General features: G+C 30.9%; 1 protein-coding gene across 2 annotated transcripts; it reads right to left on the bottom strand.

Annotated features, from left to right (window-relative positions):
• Positions 1–16: 16 nt before the first annotated feature.
• LOC118190525 (tetratricopeptide repeat protein 1-like) lies at positions 17–23,698 on the bottom strand. 2 transcript variants are annotated; one of them, XM_035361249.2, is made up of 7 exons: positions 23,599–23,698; positions 22,982–23,308; positions 13,909–14,082; positions 12,138–12,174; positions 8,494–8,642; positions 1,128–1,182; positions 17–453 (listed from the first exon to the last, which is right to left on the bottom strand). In XM_035361249.2, exons 2-7 carry the CDS (start codon positions 23,267–23,269, stop codon positions 329–331), a joined length of 828 nt encoding a protein of 275 aa, XP_035217140.1. In that variant the 5' UTR covers positions 23,270–23,308; positions 23,599–23,698; the 3' UTR covers positions 17–328. The 2 variants fall into 2 exon arrangements, with proteins under 2 accessions (XP_035217140.1, XP_035217139.1); XM_035361248.2 differs by having other exon boundaries at positions 22,982–23,623.
• Positions 23,699–24,161: the final 463 nt, after the last annotated feature.

Here is a 24,161-nt window from a genome sequence, read left to right as displayed (position 1 = left end):
ATATATGAAATACAACCACCATTTTGAACTATTTATTTCATATTACTCACAAAAATAACACATTTCAGAAATTAATACATTAACATTTTCAGAACTGTAGTGAAACTTCCAAGAAGAAAAGGACTAATGGAATGTACAAATAAATAAAAATAAAAATTATGTAACTGTTCAAAGCAATATTAAACATATACTACTGGTAATTAATATTTTCACAATTTTTAATATTATCAGAATGAACAAAAAAATGTGAATTTCAGCAGTAATAATCAACCTGCATTTTTCTTTTATACCATTAAAAACACTGTATCATACAAATAATTTTTGAATCTCAAGTACCATTATTTTGGAAGTTGATACTATAACCACCAGAATTTGGATCTTTCACAACCTTGAAATTGTCAGTTGAAAGTCCAAATGGCCTTAAGCAAATATTTCCAAGATCTTTTAATTTACCTAAGAATAAAAGAAACTGACAGCGTTACAAAAATAAATAGGCAGTGTAATTAAAATATCAAAAAATAAAAATGAAAGGTTTCAGATTTTAAATTACATCCAAAGGGGTGTTTTTTTAACATTTTGTGCATTACCTTTATTTATTAAATATCATGTTCTTCACACTTAAACCATAAAATTCAGTTCAAGAGCAATATTTCAAAATAATTTTTAAATGAGCATATCTTTAGAATTTCCAATACACAGTTCCATGCACTATAGATAAAAAGGATTTTTTTTACCCTGTAGAGTATTGCCATTGCTCGATTTTAAATCTTTGAGTTTGTTAATAAAAAATTTGTTAAAGTTTTAGAAAATATGAAATCGATAATAAAACACATTCCAAATTTGGGCTTCCAGATGCCCATATTCGCAGGACGATTATGTTATTCAAAATTTGATGGCTCTAGGTGCTGTTGTTTTTTTATTACAATGCGAGAAACATACATACATTTAAGCAGATTCTTCATTATTTAGTTTCTTTAACTATAATACAGGGCGATAATATTTGGTGGCAATTTGAAAAGTGAAACAATGCTTGTAGTGAATCAACGCAAAATGCCAAAACGGAATTAATAGTCCTTCTGGGCAAACTGCCCCTTTGGATAAGCAATGGAATCTAAATTATTACTTACCAAACATTTCATTTTTTAACTTTTCATTCCTTTCAGCTATTTCTGCAGGTAAAACCTGAAATAAATTTAAGTTTGTGTTATTAACTAATAAAAGCTTATTATCATTTAAAAATAACTATTTATTATTTTGGCATTGTGATTTTAAATACACACCTTATTTCTGTATAATGGCTTACCAGTTTAAGATGTAAACAAAGGCAATTAAAAAGACTCTCTTAAAGATTAACTTTATTCCACATACAACAATAAAAACACAATAGTAAGGAAATGGTAAACATAGGCACCATGCTTGTTCAAACATTTATTTTTAACACCATACCAAAATATGATGCCGGAATAAGCCTTACCTCAGCACTATGTAATGTGGCTGACAGAATGGTAAGCGATTACACCAATTAGAAGATTTTCTAAACAAAACAAATACTATCAGCATATATCAGGCCAGTTTCAGAAAAAACAGGTTCACCATGGACCAAGTCATAAAACTGACACAATATGTAAAAGATGGATTTCATTAAAAAATCACCATCCTGGCATGCTTCATACATTTCCAGGATGCATATGTATGCTGAATAAGTTAAGTGGTCTAAGCTTAAATGGTAAGATGTTTAACTGGCTTAAGGGCTTCCTTGCCAGTGATTTTTAAAGTTAGATACTGCAATGTGACCTCAAGGTATCACCAACAAAAGAGGAGTCTTCCCCAAGGTGAGTGAGTGAGTGAGTGCACCACTGTCTTGAGCTGCATACTCTTTAAAATCATGATAAACAATTTGATAACTGAATTGAAAAAGATCCCGGGTATTGATATTCTGTGCTACATTGATGATGTAACAATTTGAGCCACCAGTACAAATGTACCTATCCTGGAATAAAAGTTAAACCTGGCACTTGAGCATCTTAAATTATGGTGCACATAAAAGAACATGATTTTGAGCAAAGACATGACCACAGCACAGCTTTTCACTTTGTCAACAAAAATAAAAAAAAAAAAAAAAAACCATCAGACAGACCTTCAGTATCATGGCTCGCTAATAGCTAGGGAGCCTAAAGCCAAATACCTGGGAATATATTTCCATGGTTTCCAGAATGGACTGGGCTCAACACATCAATGAGTAGCCACTAGGGCCATAAATACTCATGGGCATACTGAAAATGCTCGTGAGTATAATGCATACTGAAAAGACTCACAGGGACCAAATCGGGTGCGACGCAGGACGTCCTTGCTACCACCTATAAGGCATACATAAGGCCACTGATGGAATACAGATGGGAAGCATTTTCCACAGCTAGCAAAGCCTTAAAAAAGAAACTAGACTCCACTCAAGTCTCTAAAAATAATCTGCTGTGATATGAAATCCACTCCAATCCCCTCCTTTGAATGGCAAGCACAAATAAAACCTCTTGATAGCCCGTGAAACAAGGCAATGATGAAGCACTGAAGAACTTTTGGGAATGCTATTATGCACCTGCAAGAAAGAGACTCAGGTCTCAGAATACACTGCTGGCCCAGGCTCAAGCCCTCTTTCAGAACTATAACCTAGAAGCAGAGCAATGCCTGCTCTTTAGAACACACACGATCAGTGTTTAAACATCTGAGATACGTTCTCGATCTCTCTCCTGGCTTAAATAAACAAAAGGCAGACATCTGTCCATAAGTCCTGAAAGCAGTTGCACTAGAAATAATTGCTAAAAAATACCCTCAGCCTAAATGGATTTGTATGTACACAGATGGATCAGCTATTGGCGATAACAATGCGACTTTTACATTCTCCTTGCCATAAAAGCTTTCCCTGTTGGAAACAATGATAAACTTCAATTGGAAGGTTCAACTAGTTATAAGTGAGACAGAAAATTTCTTTTACTACCTACACATCAAACAAAAAGCAGTCTTCCGATCAGACTCAATGACTGCAATACAAGCAATCCTAAAGGTTATCCTATTCCCCCTGAAGAACAACTTGTAGTGCAATACCAGAAAAGATTCTCAATTTACAGGAAGCAACAGATTTTCATGTACTATGGGCCCCAGAGTACTGCAGAATCACAGAAAATGAACGAGCAAACAGACTTGCAAAGGAAGGATGCTCTATGCTTCAGCCTACACACCCCCTAACATGCAGATCCATATGCAGTAAAATTACATTAGCATCATCCACTGTCTTCTTGAGAAGACAGTGGATGATGCATGGAGGGCAGCTGCTGTTAGTAAAAGATGGAAAACGGCAATAATAAGATCCATTCTCAAACATCTACCCCGAGAATTCGCTGTGGCCATCTTCAAATTGACCACAGACCATGACTATATCCAGAGTTGTCTCCATAAAAACAGCATCATCAGCTCCTCCACATGCCCCTTATGTAACTCAGGAGAAGGGAATGCTGATCATCTCCGCACCTACTATGCTCTGGAGGTAGAAAACCCGAGTGGGCATAACGGAAAGTAAGCGTGGCATCACATGGCTGACTTGTCAAAGACAGGCTTTGGCCATCTTGTTACAAATAATACATTTGAAAAATTTCAGGAATTTTCTGCTTGATGTGCAACCTTTAAACATAGAAAACAGTAAATTTTGTCTTTAAAAATGTTTAGATGCCCAATATATGACATTTTTATGTTTTGAAGGAATTTGTGCATGCTTACCATCGCAAAAAATGCAGAGCTTATCTTCATATGCAGTAGTAGTCAACAAAGTAGCTAAATACACATTTTTGTTTTTATTTAGTTTACTATTAATTTTTATTTAATGAATCATCCTTCAAATCAAAACCAGTCATCGACAAGTTATTTCTCTCTTCTGATTCCACTTCCATTTTCTAAAATGTAAATAAACTCTAAAGTCTCTTTTTCAGTTTGCTGCCAAGTTCAAAACTTGAGTTTTGCTGTCAAGCTCTAAGAAAATACTTGGACATGTAAGATTCAATCTCAAAGGATAAAGTAATTCCACTATAAATCTTCAGTACAGTCAAAAGTCGTTAATTCGGACACCCATAATCCGGACCTCAAAGCTACAAACTTTCTGCGCATGCGTAGCGTTCACGCATGAGTCACGTTCACTCATGCGCACAGGCATTTACGAGTGCATGTAAGACCTTTTAAGACCTTTACGGCTGCGAATATGTTTGTGTGCATGCGCGTTTAATGTGTAACGGACGGTATAAGCTAAGCTAAAATTATCTAATTCAGTTAATGTTGCAGAATGCGTTGTTCCTTAATCTTCGAATTGGATCCGGCTTATTATTTTTTGCAGACTGTTAGAGCAATTTCATAAAAGTAAGCTTGAACTTTCGATTATGTCAAATAGAATTTCCAATATATATTTACTAATATGTAATTTGTATCTACAAAGCGAAAGTATGTTTCAAAATCCGAAATCTGTTTATCAATTTCACGCCGCGGATTGGAAGTTGATCTGTCAGCACTATCCTTATCTTCAGGGCAGATGTTTTTATTTTATTTGGCTTATAATTCCTTACTAACTGTAGTATTTCATCTCGATGTACTTGGTCTTTGATATGATTTAAATCAAGTTCCTCGTCATTATAATTCGCTTCCGATAGTGAAGAAAGTGACCCAGAGTTTATTGAAAACGAAAACATTTCGATTGACAAATTAGTCGTTATTTTCAACACAGCAATTATAGGACTTGAGCAGCGGAACATTGTAACTAAACAAGAAATTATGTCTATTTAATAGAAATTAAGAGAAAGTATTATCACATGAAACGAAGCAACTTGCATTGAAAGAAATGTTTAATAAAGTAAACAAATAAATATTAAGCTTTTTCTTTTTGTAAATTTTGATACCCTTTAGATCATAATTGTTCTTTATTTCATAAATTACGGTTTCATATTTTTAATTTTGTAATTTCTGCATGCCATCTTACGAGATTTAAACTGATGATCTATAATCCGGAATCGCCGAAGTCCTGACGAGTCCGGATTAATGACTTTTGACTGTATAAATTTCTATTTGTAAGTTAACATGACCCAAATGAGTTTTTTAAACAATCAATTGCTTTAATTATCACCAGCTGGCAGAAAACTTCCAATAACCTATCAAGCTCAACTTCTAATGAAATTTATCAGACTTCACTTTAAAAAAAAAATTGCTTTCATAAATACTCTTTTTACCATTGCCATCTAATTTCCATAACTTTAATTCAGACAATTTAAAAGATCTTTTTTCAATAACAGCATTTTCAACAGAACTCAAGCAGATTCACTGTGAGTTAGATTTAGAATACTAGTTACAGTTTGTTGACTATCAGTAATTCTCCTTACTTTTATTTCAATCTTTATTGCTTTATCATAATAATTCTCAATTACAATCGTCCTTTGTTACAACATACTTTTGAATTCTGTGTCAAATTCTGTTTCAGACAGAGCTTCAAGAATGCTTGTAAGTGTTATTTTTAAATGATCAATTTTTGATTTCAAAACATTCAGTTCTAATTCCTATTGGAAAATGTTAACATCTTTCAAGGCCATCAATTCTTATTTTACTACATGCTTTCATGAAAGCTGCTGCTCTCTCAGTTTTTCTAGATTTCTCAAAACTTCTAAATTAGCCGTAAGTATGATTCCCTTTTCATTGCATTCCCTTTTCAAAAGATTTTTCAATCAACATATTACACTACCAGCATATCAAGGACAAAAATTCACATTTATGTGAATCATTTCATAACAAAACCAAATCAGCACGAATACTAATTGATTCCGAGTACAAACATTTATTATAAAAAACACAGACCAAAAACAGTTAAAGAAAACATTTTTGTTGCCAATCACTGCAAACTAAATATAATTTTAAACTCTGGGATTTGACAATAGGCAGATTAAATGCCTGAGTAAGCTCTGGAATATCTCATATGTTCCTGTATCATAGTAACTCCTTACTTCTCTTTTTATAAGGGATGTCCAGTTCCAAGGATGAATTCTTGAAACAATATGATGAATATAATAGCATGGGGTAGTGTAATCAACATATGAAAGACAGCTGTGTAATTGTATTAACATTTGCAATATTACAGGCTGGTTTCCATGTCACAGTCCTATATATTGTTTATGATGGCTTTACATGTCTCCCGTTCGCTCAATTAAAAAAAATAATAATAAACAAAAATCTAAGATTTAATAATATTCTGGTTATTTTAATGCCAGACAGTCAGACTTTTTCTGTAGTTCAACATAAAAATTAGCAAAAATAATGATGAGAATTATACCGATTTCAGTTCTGTTCGAACAAATTGAACATTCTCAAAGCACTATTGTAGTTTATTCCTGAAAATTAGAATATGAGATTGAACAAAAAGAGATGGGGCTTGAAACAGGTTTTCTATGATACTGACAGGAAGGAAATGGAAAGCCACACCATTAACCATATTGTTGTATTTTTCCTTCAGTAAATATTTTAGGTGATAATATACAATTTATATTTAAAGTTGAACTTACCTTCTACCATCATATTGGATTTATGAAACTAAAGAACTCCATCTCTTTTACTTTTAAGTCATCAAATTAGGGCACTTCAATTTTATTCATTTGTTTAACTAAAACTTAACTCTCCTTTCCAAATGTTTCAAACAGTATAGTTTCATAATTTTCTTTAAACATATCAACAAAATCAAGTTCTTGTTTGTAATAGACAAGATACTGAGCCTTCATTCATGGGGCATTTATAGAAATTAATCATGGGGCATTTATAGAATAGTGTGTGTAGTTCTGCACATATAAGATGAACATGCAGATCTTTAGTACTCAGGAACATATTTGGTGTAGAAAATCAAATGCCCCAACAATGGTAAGCAGTTGAAGAAGAAAAGTTCTTCAACTGCTTACCATAGTTGGGGCAAAAGTCACAATACTGAATTTTGGAAATCAAAAATCGTTTCTTCCACTAATTTGACATTTAATCTGGATTTTCTAGAAGCTTTAGAAATCTTTTAGCACAAGAATCTGGTTAATAATGTAGTCAGTCTCCTTTCCATTTCTATTCAAAGTGGCAGAAGTTGTTACGAGTCCCAGTTTAGTTCGTTTGACCACATATTCCAACTTGCATGTGACTTGTTACAACTTCTGCTGTGTTTATTGCAATAACAATGCCTTTGACAATATTGGCCAAATTCCAAAGAAAGCACAGTCAGCAATATTTTCATCTTTACCTGAGCTAATTTCTATATTCAACTACTTTTTGTTTGTTTTAATTTGGACAATATTATTTTCCTCAAGTATCTGAAATTAGGCTTGCTTTGCACTTATGTAAATAACAATCTTTCTACTATTTTTTCCTTATATCTTACATATTTTAATTTATATGACACCATACATCTATTTTATGGGATATGATATGCAAAAAGAAATTTTGTACAACTATATTCATTTGAAGAGGAGTAATGGCACTTTTTTGAAATGAAAGAAAATTGCCAAGCACAAATTGTGTAGCATCAAAAAAACTGTTAAGCAGAAAATGGATAGAAATTAATAAATAATAATAAAAAAAGAGCAGCATACAAAAGTAAAATATAACAAATATATGCTTATATTTATTTCTTGCAAACAGTTTCTCACTTACACTTATTTCTTCCGTATAATGATTTTTAAAGGGTATTGATATGTACTTATGTATTGATATTACAGAAACTCTACCAGGTACAATTCATGGTAATGCTGAGGCATAATACTATTCCTTCCAAAAAAGGGCTTTTATCTCAGATAAAGTATGCAGGAATGATTATGAAATGCAACCATATATCACTGAATGAAAGCATTTCGGAATGCATTGTTATGTGTTAACGGAAAAAGAAAGGCATTCAAGTCAGAAATTGTTTTTATGGTTCCTGGGCTAGCACTTCTAACAGCACTAAAGTTTATTTACTTTCGAGTAGATTGTCTATAAAATGGTGCAAGAAGCAGTTAAAAATGTGTAAAACTATTGTGACTATATCAGTTATAATGCTCATGTAAGGTGTTTAGTAGGATCGGTTTTTAGTTCAAAAACTACTTCGGCAATTAATTACAGAGGTGACAATTTCCTTTCACATTAGTATAAGACAAAAATACCAAAAAATAAATAGTATGTTTAAAAATGCATGTTTTACCACATAAAACTACTTCTAATTAAATTATTATTATTATTCCTATTAAAAACCTCAATGTATCAGTAAAAGTGTTTAATAATGACTACAAAAGCTCCTACTTTAACTTATGTTTACACGTGGTTTCAGTATGTCAACCAAGAATATTTTACCTCATTTTTAACATATTACAGTTTCACTATTAAAAACAGAAAATATAAAACTACGTAAAAAAATCATAATTACAATGCATAAAGCAAATATATTAAAACTAATGGAATACGATAACTTACTGCACATGCTTGCCTTGCTTCCACATTATTACGATCAAGTTCCAAAACTTTCTGATAATCTTCAAGACTATTATCCAACTTGTCCATCTTACGATAGAGTGATGCCCGCCGTAGAAGTGCTTTTAAATAACTGGGATTTAGTTCAAGAGCTGGAGAATAGAAAATGTATTTTACTAAACAATTCATATAATAGTAAATAATTATAAGCTGGTATTTGTGGATCTTTGGGCAAAATTGATAAAATGCCTGCAACAATAACTTTAATAATGTCTAATATGGCAACCCCTTTTTTCCATGTGTTTTCTTCATGTGTACCTCATCTTTCATGAGATAGCTTTTCATGTTCAATTATTGGTTATAGTGATATTCCATCTGTCTTTCTATATTGTATTTCATCAATAAATATGTTACCTGTTTTCGGTTTGCCATTTCCTGAAAAAGATACTGTTAAAAAAATTACCATTCAAGAAGCAATCATGCAATGAAACTTTCAATTATGAAAGCAATCATGAAATGAAATTTTACAACAAATTTATATGGCATTGGGCATTGTACATTTAAATAATGTCTAAGAATGAAAAACACTAGCAACACAAACTGGTTTCAAGGTCAAAAATTCCCTTTTTGAGCATTTTACATTTATTGTTGGTTACAGGACATGATATCAGTTTGCTCAAAATACTTGACCAAAGGCTGAACAGAAGAACCCAATAAAATGATTGAAATAAAGATCTTGTTTTTGCATGAAGAAAAAACAAATTTGAAGCATTTTAATCTAAAACTAAATATTCAAAGGTACATGCGGTAAACAGAAGACTGCTTTATAGTTAAAGTTTCTAACAAAGATACTAAAACATATTTGCAAAATATGAACATCTGGAGTCCCATCTCATTAAATTTATGTGACGAAAGCACAAAAGTCAAGAAAATCACTTCAAAGCTATTCTAGCTGCAATTGTAAAATTATACCTATAAAAAAAATCTTGTGCTGGAGCTTTTATGGTGGATTAGTTGCCCCAAAGGTCCACAGATATCCTTTTACATAATACATATTCATTACACTTGATATAAACACATGCTCAAAGAGATCAAATTTTAAATAATTTTTCAAAATGAGAGTTTAGGTACTTTTCTCCAAGCATGCTACTTGAATGAATAGCTGAGAATCTATCATCAACAAACAGACGAAACACAGGAATCTGTGCTCTTAACTGTTTTCATTTAAATGCATTTTCCATATTTCCTAGTATTTCAAATTATAAAAAAAGAAAAACATGCATCTTCTCTCACGCAAATATAAGAGAATTATTATCTAAAAATCATTACTCAATTTTTACTAGCATAAGACAACTTTTCTAATCCTTAAACTTTTGTCGAAACAACAATTTTGCAGGCCTGTAGTTCTGGGACATATAAGCAATGTAAAGTAAATGTCCTCTAAGATGACTCCTTACAGGTCTAGGTAATTTTGTTTTTTAATTTGAAGAAGTTAGAGTTGTAATGTTCAATAAAGGTCTTTATTAACATTCTCCGAAACATTGGTCTATATGAAAAGTGGTCAACATGACTGGGTTTCATCGTAATGGAAATTATTAAAAAATAACCCTTCAGTCGATGAATTAGATTTTTCTAGAGTATTCATGCATTTCTTATTCAATTATTTATTTTAATCTTAATTTTCTCAAATGATTAAGAATTATCTCAAGGAGTAATAATGAGGAAGCAAAATAAGAGTCTTATTCTCCCCTCTTTCTGTTAGAAGCTTCTTAAAATGTTTCCTCACTTGAAAGCAAAATTCACTTCCATTTCCAGCTAAGCAACTGTAAGAATTTGCAGAATATCTATGCTTTAAAAATGAGATGTCAAATCAAATAATGTCCTAAAATATACTAAGGATTTGATTAAAATGTCAATCTAAATTTCCTTTAACTTTGAGCTGTATAAATATATATTTATATGCATGCTATATTTAAATTGATGAGGCAAATTAAAAAAAAAATAGTAGAACACCAAAATAACACCTTTTTATTAGTCACATAATTCATGCCAAAAATGAAGCATAAGAGCACTAGAGTGTGTTTGATAATGTATTCAAAGAGATGACACATGTTTACACAAGAATGACACAGATGATGAAAAAATAATTTTAATTGCGAATAGTTCTAATAATTGCTTGAAACAACAACCATTGACAAAGAATGGCAATAAAAGTACTGGCAAAATTTACGAAATGGGACACATCACACACAGCCGCAGCACTGACCAAAATTATGATAAGTTCTTAAATACATTTAAGGAGAGTCTCATATATCATCTACCTTTAGATAAGAGAAAAGAAACTACAATACAACAGACCACATGATCGTGAGAGCCTAGGTATAAAATTACTTCGTCAATCCAGTGATTTGGAAAATTGACATCCAATTGTTCCTCACATTTTATCAAAAATGACAGTTTGTTCATTACATCTTATCAAAAATGGGCAAATACTACACTATGCTGGAACATATATATGTCTGTTGGAGCATATTCCAGCAAATATGCTAAGATCTCCTGCAAGAAAGCACAGTCCTTTTTCCATCGAGCCAGAAATGTAAATCAAGTTTTTACTAATCTTGTACCGAACCATCAACTCAGTAGCTTAAGTTGCAATACATTTATATTAGAGAAACTGCAGCTTATTGCAAAATATACTTCCTCTAAAACAGTGACTCTTAACCTTTTTTGTTCCATGTACCCCTTTCACCATTGCTAGACCATGATTCCCATTCCTTGTTTTTCAAAATTTGAAAAATACATATATATTAATTTAAATTATTTTTAATGAGTTTTATAAATTTAACAAAAAAAGATACAGAAAATATTGATAAATGGCAAAAGCTTAAAAAAAAGCAATTTTTTATACTCATGAACTTAATACTTAACAGGTAAATAAAAGACTGACCTCATTCACGCCTGAAACTATGAAATTCCCCCCCCCCCGACTAAGAAACCCTACTCTAAAATCTACAACATTAGTCGCTTCATGCGCATGATGTATTAATATTTCTTTCATATTAGTCTGAACAAGCTTTTAATAAACAATATTCCATCAATAAGATCTTTATTGACTATGCAGTATATTTCAGATTTAATGGTAATATCCTAAAATAGCAAATATTTAAGAGAATTTAATCCTGAATTTAGTGTAAACAATTTTTTAATAAATCACCGCTCAGTTTTAGAACCTTTTAGAACACCAACTAATGTAAAAGAAAAAAATAATGTGCAATGTCTTCATGCATAAATATGCTCCATAATTAAATTTACTTGTTATTTTATTTAAATTCTGTAACATTTTATGATTTTTATTTTTATAAATTTTAAAATGTTTGTTATTTGTACCTTTTTGGTAAAACATAAAACATTTAATTAAACATTTAATTTTACTTTTTATTAGACAAAGTTACTTTGTTAAAATTTTCACAGCTTACCACTGATACTGTGATACAGAAAATTGTGCATGTCATAATAAGCATCACTAACATTAAAAAAAGCAATATATTTGTTGAAACAAATCTGAAGAGCTGCACAGTTTAAAGGCACAATATTCAAGTCTGGAAAAAAAAAAATATTATTTAAACACACTCAGAGAAAATACATACCTTTATTGCAATCTAAAATAGCCTCTTCATTTTTTTCCTAAAATAAAAATATTAAAGTAACTTTAATAAATAGCAAGATTTTTTTCTAAGCTTTCAGTGTAAGCACATATTGATATACCATTACAGTAAAATATAAATTAGATAAAAAATACAATATTTATACTAATAATTATATATTTCATGCAAGTCCCATAAATATGTTATGTCTCAATTTTAAATTATGAAATCCCTTTTTCGTTTACTATGAATATACACATTTATATATCATTATAGTAAAATATAAATTAGACAAGTATATTTATATATAATACTTAACTTAAGCCCTGTAAATATATTTAGTTACTATCTTATAACAAATTTCATCCAACTATATTTTGTAGGTCGGTAAAAAACCATATAATGTGTTTACAAGTTAGTACTTTCCAAATGTTCTTGAAAGTTCAAACTATTCACAAAATTTTCGTTCTAAAATCTTATTTCCATATTTTCCTGGTATAACCTTTTCATCTGAGAAAGTTGGTTGGTTAGTCTGTATTTTAGAGAGCCCCTTGGGTTTATCACCAAGTTATAGTTTCATTATCGCCAAAATTGTTGTTTCATTTAAGGTAACCCAAGTAATTGCATGTTATGGAAACCCTATTATGACATGATTGGTTGCATAATTGTGGTGAATTTGACTGACGAGGATGTCAATGAAGAAGTACGTTGCTTATTTTGTGCTGTACACAGTAAAATGGTGAGATTAATCTGAAGTTTCTGTATGATTTGGAACGAAAGGGGGAAAAAGCATTAATTGACTGGTGTGCAAATGAAGGTTTTTACTTAGTAGTCATTATAAGTGTACTATTTATATGAAGGATATGCACATGGTAGAATGAAAAGATTGTTCAGATGCCTTTGAATGGGTTTGTCGCCAGAAATGCCACTGACAGTCCTGCACGACAAAGGACATTTTTTACTCTTATTTTTGTGAATTTAGGTGGTGAATGACATTGTGAAGGTTAGGTACCCAAAGTTCAAAAACAAGGACTATGACATTCAAGAAGCAGAGTGATCTAGCAGGCCTACTGATGTTGATGAGGCCCGCCTGTGAGAATTTGTGGAAGAAGATCAGTATGCAACCATTTGAGAGTTTGCTAAGGAGACAGACGTTAGTGCTATATCCATTAGTCATGCTATTCATCGCATAAACTTGATGTACAAGTTCAATTGTTGGTTGCCACATGCACACAGCGATTTAAGCAGTTCCATGTTGTAAAGCGATTATATACTTACAAATATGCATGTCTTCTTGAGGATCTGAGCCTGGACTCAATAATATAAAAGCTAGTACAACTAACAATCATACTGATCAACAAGCAATTTTAAACCTTCACAAAGTAAGTAAAACTTGATATTTCTCCTGCTCAGAAACGCCTTAGTGCTTTTTCTGTCAAAAACAGCTATTTTATACCATAGTATAAAAAAATTTCACTGTCTTTTTTAATAATCCTGTACATATGGGTTAATAAGATTACATACATAAGAAATTTTTGCCTTTCTCACTGTGTGCAGTTATCGAGTAACTGTGTACCACCAATAATCAAAAGATCCAAAGTTCAAAGCACAGTAAAAATATTGATGAATTTTCATGTTTTATGCTCCATATAAATACAAAACAGCTCAACAACATAATATTCAAATAAATATAAATGATATATTTTTATCAAATACACATATTCATAATTTTCATAAAAAATTTAAAAGCTAATTGTTTTAAAACTATACTTACTAAGTTTATTTTAGCAGCAGCTCGGTTAGCATACAAAATGGAACGCTCTGACTGATATTTAAGAGGGCATGTGTTCAAAGCTGTTGTGTACAATTTGATTGCTTCTTCATAATCTGATTTCTTAAAACATTCATTACCATTATTTTTCAAAATCACAGCTTCTTCTTTTAATTTCTAGGAGGAAAGAAATTTAGAAAAATTAATAGTAAACTTAATGGTATTTTAGGTAAAAATAACGTGCTAAACAAATACTAATTTAGAAGTCAAACAACAAAAATCTTGCTATTGCGTTATTATTATTATCCCATATCTGCCAAGTTTTCATTCGAGTATTATAGTTATCATGATCACTTTTGTTTATTTTTGTAGTTTATTTGCTTCTATGGTACTTCTCCTCCTAATTCACTTTTGATTCTGTTTCTCATATCAGGTAATATCATCAGTTAATTTTTCAGCATGAGTTAAATTTATCATATTATATGCCATATTTTTTTCTTTTCTTGTTAATATTAACAAATTATTACATAAAAAAGATTTAATAAATTCAGCAATTCTTTTAAAAATTTGTTACCAGAGATGACAACTTTAGTCTGCTACCAATTTGTTGAATTTAAATTTCTAACAGAAACACTTAAAACAACGTTATTAAAGAACATTCCCCATAGCCAGGACATCTCAAAATCGAATGAAGCAAATGAAGAGCAATTTGTTCTTTGGCAGCTTGAGTTCCATGGATTAGTTGAGAATGTTTCGATTTTAAGATGTTCTGGCTATGCGAAATGTTCTTTAACAACCTTGTTCTAAGTGTTTCTTTTAGAAGTTTAGATTCAACAAATTGGTAGCAGAGTAAAGTTGTCATCGCTGGTAACAAATTTTCAAAAGATAAAACATTGCTTACTTTATTAAATCTTTTTTATGTAATAATTTGTTAATATTACCAAGAAAAGGAAAAAATATGGCATATAATATGATAAATTTGACTTGTTATATATGTGGTTAGATGTTTTGATATTAAAAATCTTGGTGGTGTAGATGTATTATTTGACACTGTGTGTATCAAAAATGGTACTTCACAAGAGCTTTATCAAGCTATAAAGGATCTTTTCATGAGGGAAAAAGTTACAATAAGTAATCTCATTGTCAATGGAAGTGATAATTGCATTATCATGATGGGTACTAAGAGTAGGTTACAGTCACTGCTAAAAAAAAAGGATATACCATCAGTATTTATCAGAAAACTAACTGATGGTATTCCCTTATATGAGCAAATAGAAATCGAAAGGAATGCAAAGAAGGTACGGAAAAATGATGAATGCAACAATAACAAAAAATATTCAAATCTAGTACTTAAATCAGGGCTCCCAGGCCTGTTTATATCCATACATATATATATATGTGTGTAAGATAAAACGAAATGCAATAACTGCTTTACAAAAACAATAGGGACCTAAAAATTAGCATTCTAAATTTGGTGATCTCCTCCTAAATTCATCTGTTCTGCCAAATTCGAGATTTTTTGACATTATCTAACGCTGTTTGAAAAGGGTAACCAAAACCAATAACTAACCAATCATAGGTAATTGCATCACTTTTTTTCTAGCTTCCACCTTGCTAATAACTCCTTACTTTGCTTCTCCGTCTAAACAGTCTGTGTCTTAATTTCTTAGAATCAATGTACGTAGAAATTTATATTTAATTATGATTAAATAAGTGTCTGCCAAATTAATTGGATATGTGTGAAAATAAAGACTGGAAATTTCTTCATGTTTTATTATCTTCATGTATATGCCTTAACCACAGCCATGACGGACATTAAAAGCTGTTCAGAGTTCCAGCCATTGTGACTGTGCTTAGAAAATATGACATACACATATATATATATGTATATATATACAGAAACTGCTTGCAAATTATATATGCAGAAACTGTTTTGTTAAACAGTACACAGAAATTCATTTTTCATGTACCACCTTCCTGTAGATTCATTCTTGAATTGACCATACTTATGCAACAGAAATCAATAGCTCTTTAAAAAAATGTACAGGAGGAAAAGAACTAGATGTCACTGAAATGTTAAGCAAAGCAAGATCATCTTCAGTAGTTGTTTAATTTTGGAAATCAATACAACAACTTGGAGGAAAAGAAAACGGAACTGAAGAGGCAAGAAAACTTTTTTTTGTTGTTGTTTAAAGTGCTTCGTACAACCTTACATATAATATAACACACAACAAAGCATACATATAATACATACAGCTAATACAGCTAATATTTATCATCATCTGGGTTGATAAGATTTTTCACAGATATAACTTTTAAACTGGGTTTTTTTCAGTAATTTTTAAGTCAAAACTTATTTCTTGTAAATACAATAAAATTTAATAAAGGTTTATAATTTCCTTAATTGCATATTCTAGCAATACAGATTATAATTTGTAATACTTCAAATGCTAGTTAATAATAATGCAAATGTAAGAGGATTTCAAAATTTTCACAGGGTTCTATCCCACTGGTTTGGTTTGTGTTGCTAACATGTTATGTGAACAGCCTACTCAGCAATCGGAAAGCAATACTTAGCGTACAATGTTTCCTGATCATTTGTGAGATTATTGTAACATTTGATACAATTTTATATTTACGTGTGCACTATGTGCAGTCATATAATAAAGTGTATTTAAAGTGTTCAGATCACTATTCTGTTTTATGTTAATGAATTAGTGTTTTTTATTTTATAAAACATTTGTAAATAAGATAATTACTTACTAGCCATATCCATAATATTGGAAACTTGTTCCCCATACAGAAAGATGAGTAAACAGTGACATACTCAAAATTTTATATATGAATGGTTAGAAAATTCAGAATTACAGGATTGGTTGATAAAGACAGTAATGAAAAAAGTATGTCTTATTCTTTTTGCTGTGAAATGAAATTAAAAAATGTCAGTCAACTGATGTTATTAGTGCACACACACAAAACATTAAGCATAAAAAAGTGTAAATATAGCTAAGACAAGTTCAACATTACATATGTTCTTCATATAAAATAAACCTAAGGAGAAAAAAAACTAACAGAGTTAACAACTGCTACATTCATTATTGAGTATAATATTCTGCTTGTGCTGCTTAATCGTCTTGTAGAAGCATATAAAAAAGCATTTGTTTGATAGCAATATTGGAAAAAAAAGTCAAACGAAGACAATTAAAATGTCTCGTCTTATGCAAGATGCAAAAATATGCATTTTTAACATATGCAGAAACAAGTTTTCATTGATAATAGATGAAAACACACATACATGTGTATCACAAGTTCTAGTTGTTGTGGTTAGACGTTTTGATATTAAAAATCTTGATGGTATAAATGTATTATTTGACACTGTGTGCATCAAAAATGGTACTTCATAAGAGCTTTATCAAACTATAAAGGATCTTTTCATGAGGGAAAAAGTTACAATACGTAATCTCATTGTCAATGGAAGTAATAATTGTACTATTATGATAGATACTAAGAATTGCTTACAGTCACTGCTAAAAAAAAAAAAGGATACACCATGAGTATTTATCATGGTACATATCTGAACTCTTTCACATTATGTGCTAGTTAGTCATTGAGTCAAAGTAACACCATCAAATATGGAAATATTCACAAAAGATATTTCTTATTATTTTTCCCATAGCAGTAAATAATTAAGCAAGTTCAAGATGTCATATATAATGACGAAAGTATAAAGTACGCACAAAATCCCCAAATTAGCACAAACATGTTGGTTAACCCATGGCAATGCAATACCAATAATTTAGCATGTCCGTTTGTTCGTTCGCCGCCGACCAGGCCTCCGTCCTAAGGTGAAACCAATCGGAATTAATACCTGTCAGCGGAGGTAAAATCTACTTGTACAACCAGCGGCCACCATAACTAGGTGGATTGCCAGATCAGCGACGCTTATTTTGCATCAGCCAAAGTAAATTGTTTCAAAAATTAAAGAATATGTATCAATGACATCTTTGCACTTTGTGCAACATATGTACAAATGATATATTACATAATCAAAATTTGCATACGAGAGCTAAGCAGTTACAACTGCTGCCATCAACCATATATATATACATATAAATATAAGTTTGAAAGTTATTAGAAACCTCTTAAAATCATGAAGTCTTGAATTCATATTTTGTTCCAAATCTTATTTTGTTCTTAGCTAGTTGGGAACGGCCGCACAATTGAATCCCAGGTCAAAGCAATTAGATCATAATTACATGAAAAATGTGGTCACTATTTAAATTCATTTTTCATAAATTCTCAAGTCTAAAAACCAAAACAATAATAAACAATTAACAAATTACCAAAATTCATTATTCATAGTTAATACGAAAAACAGAGCAGTAAAATTTAATTCAAAGAACATTATCTTTTTATAATGATTCTTAGCTATCTAAATTAATTCTATCTAGGCAAAAATTTATCTTAATTATAGAATGAAATGCTCTCCTAATTAACATATTCCGGTTTGAAATACAATTATTCTCAAAAACTAAGAAAAGAAAAACAAACAAATAATATAGCAATAACATTTAGTTTGCTATTTTAAGACATAGCCTTTAACTGAGAACATAACTCTGGGTAGAGTAGACTTTAAGGTACCCCTTTTATTATGGCGAAGTTGTTGTTTGATTTATCGCCAAGGTGTTATTTCATTTATGGTAGCCTGAGTAGTTGAATGTTATGGAAACCCTATTGTGATGTAATCAGGTGCATGATTCTGGGAAATTTTGAATCATGGGATGTTTTGTAAGCGTTTTTGTGGTGTGTGTTAAAACCGTTTAGATGGATTTGAATGGGTTTGTAGGAAGAAAGGCTCAGATGGTCACTATGTAAAGTGCTCGATCAGAAAGAGTACCTAGTTTGAAAAAAGTCATTTGAGTATGATTGATATTTTGATTTTTGCGTGGCTCTGGGTGTACGAAGTGAACTCGAAAATCATGGTAAGTAAATATTTGCTTTTGGTAGTGCTTAAATGTATAACATGTTTTCCCTTTTTTATGTTATTTTATTGTTTGGTTTAAAATGTATTTTATTGAGATTATGTATTTTTTGTTTGCCATATTGTAGACTTTGGTGCTCCTTTGACTTTTTAAGTGAAAATATATCAATGTGTACATGGACAAAGTAAAGGGAGTGCGCAATGCAAGTTTGTGCAATTCTGTGATTTTTAAAGTGAAAATAGGTCAATGTGTACATGGATAAAGTTAAAAGAGTGTGCAATGCCATTTTTGTGCAATTCGGGGATTTTTTTTTTTTTAAGTGAAAATAGTTCGACGTGTACATGGATAAAATCAAAGGAGTACACAATGCCATTTTTGTTCAATTCGTGGGTTTTTTTTTTGAAGTGAATATAAGTCGATGTGTACATGGATACCGAGTTTGTGCAATTGTTTGTCTTGTTATTTTGGCTTTGTGTAGCACCGATTTTTGGCGCAAAAATCGCTGCTTCACAAGCCAAAATAACGAGTCAAAGAATTGCACAAAATCGCCAAGTTTCGCCAAAGAGTAACCTAAACTATACTTTTACCCATAACTCTTCTTTAAAAACAGGGCAAGCATAAGAATTAGAAGTTGAACAAATGTAGTACTGTGTATACGTTTCTAAATTTGATCTTAAACAGTTAATACAAGATGGACCCTCTGTACAGTTCGGAACTAAATTATCATGTGCATGAATGCAGTAAGAGCAAAATAAAGAATTTGTACAATTTCGAATATGGTGGCCAAAAGCCTGGCAACCATAGCATCTTAAAATTTGAATATATTTACGAAAACTACAAGAATGGAATCCGACATAAATGCGACCCTTATATCCCAGTAATGTCAAAGACTGCTTGTTTATTTGTAGAATGAAATTCTTACTATTGTCTGTGCATTTAAAACTTGTGACAAAATTTTAATTTAAATTAGTATCACTCGGCAAGAGCGCCTTAAAAGCAACTTCTATAGTAGCCTCAGTTACATTAATTAGAATTCAAAATAAAATAATTCGGCTAATCTTTAGAATATGGTAACAGGTAGTTTGGTGACATTTCGGTAAGGCGATAAAGGTTACTAGCTAGGACTTTAGCAATAATCTGAGAAGTACACAGTTCGAATCACAGATTATTCTGTCTCAGAGAAATGACAGATCATGAGACATGTAATGTGACATTTTCCAGAAAATTCCAATGGGGATTTTAGCTAATATGCACTTAGAAACAATTTCGCTGCTAAAGTGCAAAATCGCCTACTTATTTGTTTGGCGCTTTTTACAAGAGTAAGAAGAATTGGATTTTTGTCAATTTTCTTTGACTTTTTAAGTGAAAATAGGTCGATGTGTATATGTATAAAGTCAAGAGTGTGCGCAATGCCATTTTTGTGCAATTCTGGGATGTTCTTTTAAGTGAAAATAGGTCGACGTGTACATGGATACCGTGTATATGCAATTCTTAAAAACGCGGCAAACAGTGGGCAATTCTACACTTTCTCCCAGTTTCGCACCTAATCTTCGTCATGATTAAGCACTTTTGCTGCATAAAAGTTCTAGCATAAGCGTAATTTGGCTAGCAGATTGCTGGAATAAATTTTGAGTATTAAAAAAAAAAAAAAAAAAAAAAAGACATGCCTTTACTGGCATCTGAAAAAAACTAGCAGGTTGCTGTAGCAGGGTTGGTCACCAAAGTTTTGCCAAAAAATCGCCTAAGTTACCATAATTTAAAGATTCACCAATAATTCTATCCATATGCGATCTGGGTACACATGCCAAAATATTGGCATCTGAAGAAGATGATATAAATTAAGACACAATAACACGCCGAATAAATACTAATTCAGAAGTCAAACAACAAAAATCAGCATTATATTTACAAAATTTTCACAGGACTAGTTTCGATGGTTTTACCGAACCACCATCTTCAGCTGCAAAACCGCAAATGAGCAAAGCTGTGAAGATGGTGGTTCGGTAAAACCATCAAAACTAGTCCTGTGAAAATTTTGTAAATATAACACTGATTTTTGTTGTTTGACTTCTGAATTAGTATGATATAAATTGTTTAAGCTGCTCTTGGTGCTCCTGTGTATCACAACCTATCAGAAGATCCTTTGAAGGAGTTAAAACACATATTCATAATGTGGATTCCTGTATTTGATACATTAATTTTAGCTAACTTAGATTGAAATTCAGCCAAAGTATTGACTGGTTGTGATGAGGAGACAATGATAACATTATCTAAATGATGTTTAGAAGAATTACCAATCACAGAAAAATTATTCTTAAACGGAACTTTTCTGGCGTCTTCTGTCAAAGAAACTTCCCTTACTGGGATAAGTATTTGTGAAATTTTATCTTTTCTGTCAATTATATCTGTCTGAATCTCCTTATTTTTATTATAGGAATGCAAGTCCAAATATGCATAATTATTCTGAATGCAAGTATCTGAGACAGCTATTGAATTTATTTGGGAAAATTTATCTTCATAATGTATTGAAATGGAATCTGTATTTGTCACTTGATCAGTCAGATTATCTGCTTGTGCAGTTCTTTAGCATGTGTGGTTGCTGGAGTTTTGCCCATTCTGAAAATTTGGTGACTTGCACTACGGTGGCTATGATAATATGTAAGTACCTTTACAGAGAGCAATGGAAAATCTGAACATTTTAATTGTACTATCATAGAGAATTCTAGAGCTATGCTGATTAATGCAGAATTACCAATAACATTGGAGTCAAAGTGCTAAGTGGCTGTTCGTGTAAACAAAAGCATTCACAAAAAGGACAAAAATTAACACCTTATGAACTATACAAAAGAGTCAAGACAAACATTACTTATCTAAAAGATCTGAATCCAAAGCATAAGTTCATAAAAGATGAGAAAAACATAGAAAGATGGATCTACAAGCACAAAAGGGAACTATGATAAGCATCAAATGTAAAGCACAAACATTTATATTCTTGAACTAAATGAGACATAAAATTTATGGAGCAAAATATCAAACTGGTTTTGTTGAAGAGAAATAAATTAAAGTTCAATAAGCTTAAATATTACATGAATTTATTATTTTCTACAAGGAAAAAGCAAATGATAAGGATCAGAGAAAAGAAGATTACAGCTCTTCGGATATAACAGGTTAAGAACCTCAGAAAAGTTTACTGTCACACCCAGAGGATGAACACAGCAAAAATAGTACGTATGATCCCAGATGCGTCTAATATCCATAATAAACCAATAATTTGTGTATGTGTTTATACAATAGATGAATGGAAATCATTGCTACATCATTAACACCAATTACAAGTGAAAACTTGCTCATTCTATCTGTTAATGCTATTAAAAAAGCTGGAAATGTAAAATTTGTAGTTTTGTAATTGACAATATAGCAAATATGACAAAAAAGAGTAAAGAATTAGAAAGCAATTTTCAGTTTACATCTAACGTTGTTCAGCACATGTGTATAATTTATAGGCCAAAGATTTAAATAGATTTATGTTACTGATCATGCTTTTCAAGTCATAAAATATTTTCAATATCACCAGCTTGTCTGAGATATTTTTAGGAACTGAATAATTTTAGGAATATCCCTGAAATGTTAAGCAAAGCAAGATCATCTTCAGTAGGGATTTCAAGAAAGTTTTTTACTTTTGGAAATCAACACAACAACTTGAAGGAAAAAAAAAAAAAAAAAAAAAATCAGGGATTTAAAAGGCAGGAAAACTTTTTGTTATTGTTGTTTGAAGTGCTTTATACAAATTTACAGATAATATAACAAACAACAAAACATATATATAATACATACATACATATACACATGCAGATAATACATACACACATACAGCTAATACAAAACATACAGATAGATACACACATGTTAGGCAGATTATTCTAAATTGTACTACAGCCATTTCTTCAGCAGCACAGTTTCAAATAAAAAAAGAGTTTTTAGTTCATTAAAAAACATTTAAAATTTAACTAAATATTTCATTAAACATGTCAAATTTTTTGAAATTAAAAAATTTACATTTATGTTTAGAATGCAACATGGAAAACATTGAATACCTCAAGTTTATCATCCGACAGGTCTTTATGACATTCAGTCATAGCTTCTTCATCAAGTTCAAGCACTTCATCAGCTTCAGATATATCCTTAGCATCACTATATTCTTCATCATCATCTTCATCTTCGATTTCAGTTTTTGCAGATGAAGCGTTTATTTTATCATCAGATAAGGCTTCTGTGAAACCTTTTAAATCAAATTTATTTGTATCTGAAGAGCCTGATCCGTTATCAGCACTATCTGTTAAAATGTCTTTGTGAGAATCTGTACTGGTATGACTGTCTTCCATTTTAAATATTCAATACAATTAATTCACTTATTTATATTCCTATAAAATAATTTTACATTTTAAATATATGAACATAAAAGTTAATTTTCAGAAGTCAGGATTAAATACCATAATGTCGATTTTACTAACAAAGAAACAAAAACAAAAGAATTTTACAAAGAAATCCAGAAAACAGCCCTGATGATGTTAAATTTTACTTAGTTTCTGGATTAAATGTTCCGTTATATTATATATCAGCTAAAAAAATAAACTCAAAATAATCTACACATCGATTTTCATTACTATATTAGAGTAAATACTAAGGATTTCACTCAAAAAATTACACCTACGTTATTTCCCCAATTCGTCTGCAGTTAGCTGAAATGATATAAACAGAAAAACTGCAAAAGATGAGATGTCTACAGCTGCTGCTGAGTCGCAGCACAGTATTAATGATAAATGTTTGAAACATGGATTTCTAGACAAACATTAATATTCTCAATTAATTGCTCTCTATATTCTATTTAATTATTAAAATATTATAGAAAAATATAATATATCCTTAAAAATACTACTTTTTTTTTTTTTTTTTTTCAAAATCTGTATGAAGCTTGGTTTCCATAGAAACAGAGAAACGCTAATACAGTGAGTGTGGTGTAAAGCAGAAAATGAACGAAATTACATTGTCAGTGTCCAGTTGTTAGAAAAATCGAATGATCTAGCTCTGTTTTTCTTCAGAATGAATGATTATAGATTAGAATGGATGAAAGATATTGTTTATAGGTTTCTTTCGATTGATCAGAATGATAGGGCATTTGAAGAACTATTAGAAAGAGATGATGTCAGTTTAAAAACTTTAGACACATTATTTTCTAATTCTAAAGAAACTCAACGTTGTATTTTCTTTTACTTT

This window comes from Stegodyphus dumicola, chromosome 7 (assembly GCF_044657685.1).
Source record: "Stegodyphus dumicola isolate Sdum_Otavi_A_Nest chromosome 7, ASM4465768v1".
Lineage (NCBI taxonomy): Eukaryota > Metazoa > Arthropoda > Arachnida > Araneae > Eresidae > Stegodyphus > Stegodyphus dumicola.
Note: the sequence above shows the minus strand (reverse complement) of the source record. Positions and strands in the feature narration are given on the sequence as shown.

Bases quoted from the DNA above. Each gene is read 5' to 3' on its own strand.
- LOC118190525 (XM_035361249.2), bottom strand. From the start codon at position 23,269: ATGGAAGACAGTCATACCAGTACAGATTCTCACAAAGACATTTTAACA. The intron at 14,083-22,981 runs GTATTCAATGTT...CTTTCCTCCTAG, and splicing joins TGTCGGATGATAAACTTGAG to AAATTAAAAGAAGAAGCTGT. The intron at 12,175-13,908 runs GTAAGTATAGTT...TTTTTATTTTAG, and splicing joins CTGCTGCTAAAATAAACTTA to GAAAAAAATGAAGAGGCTAT.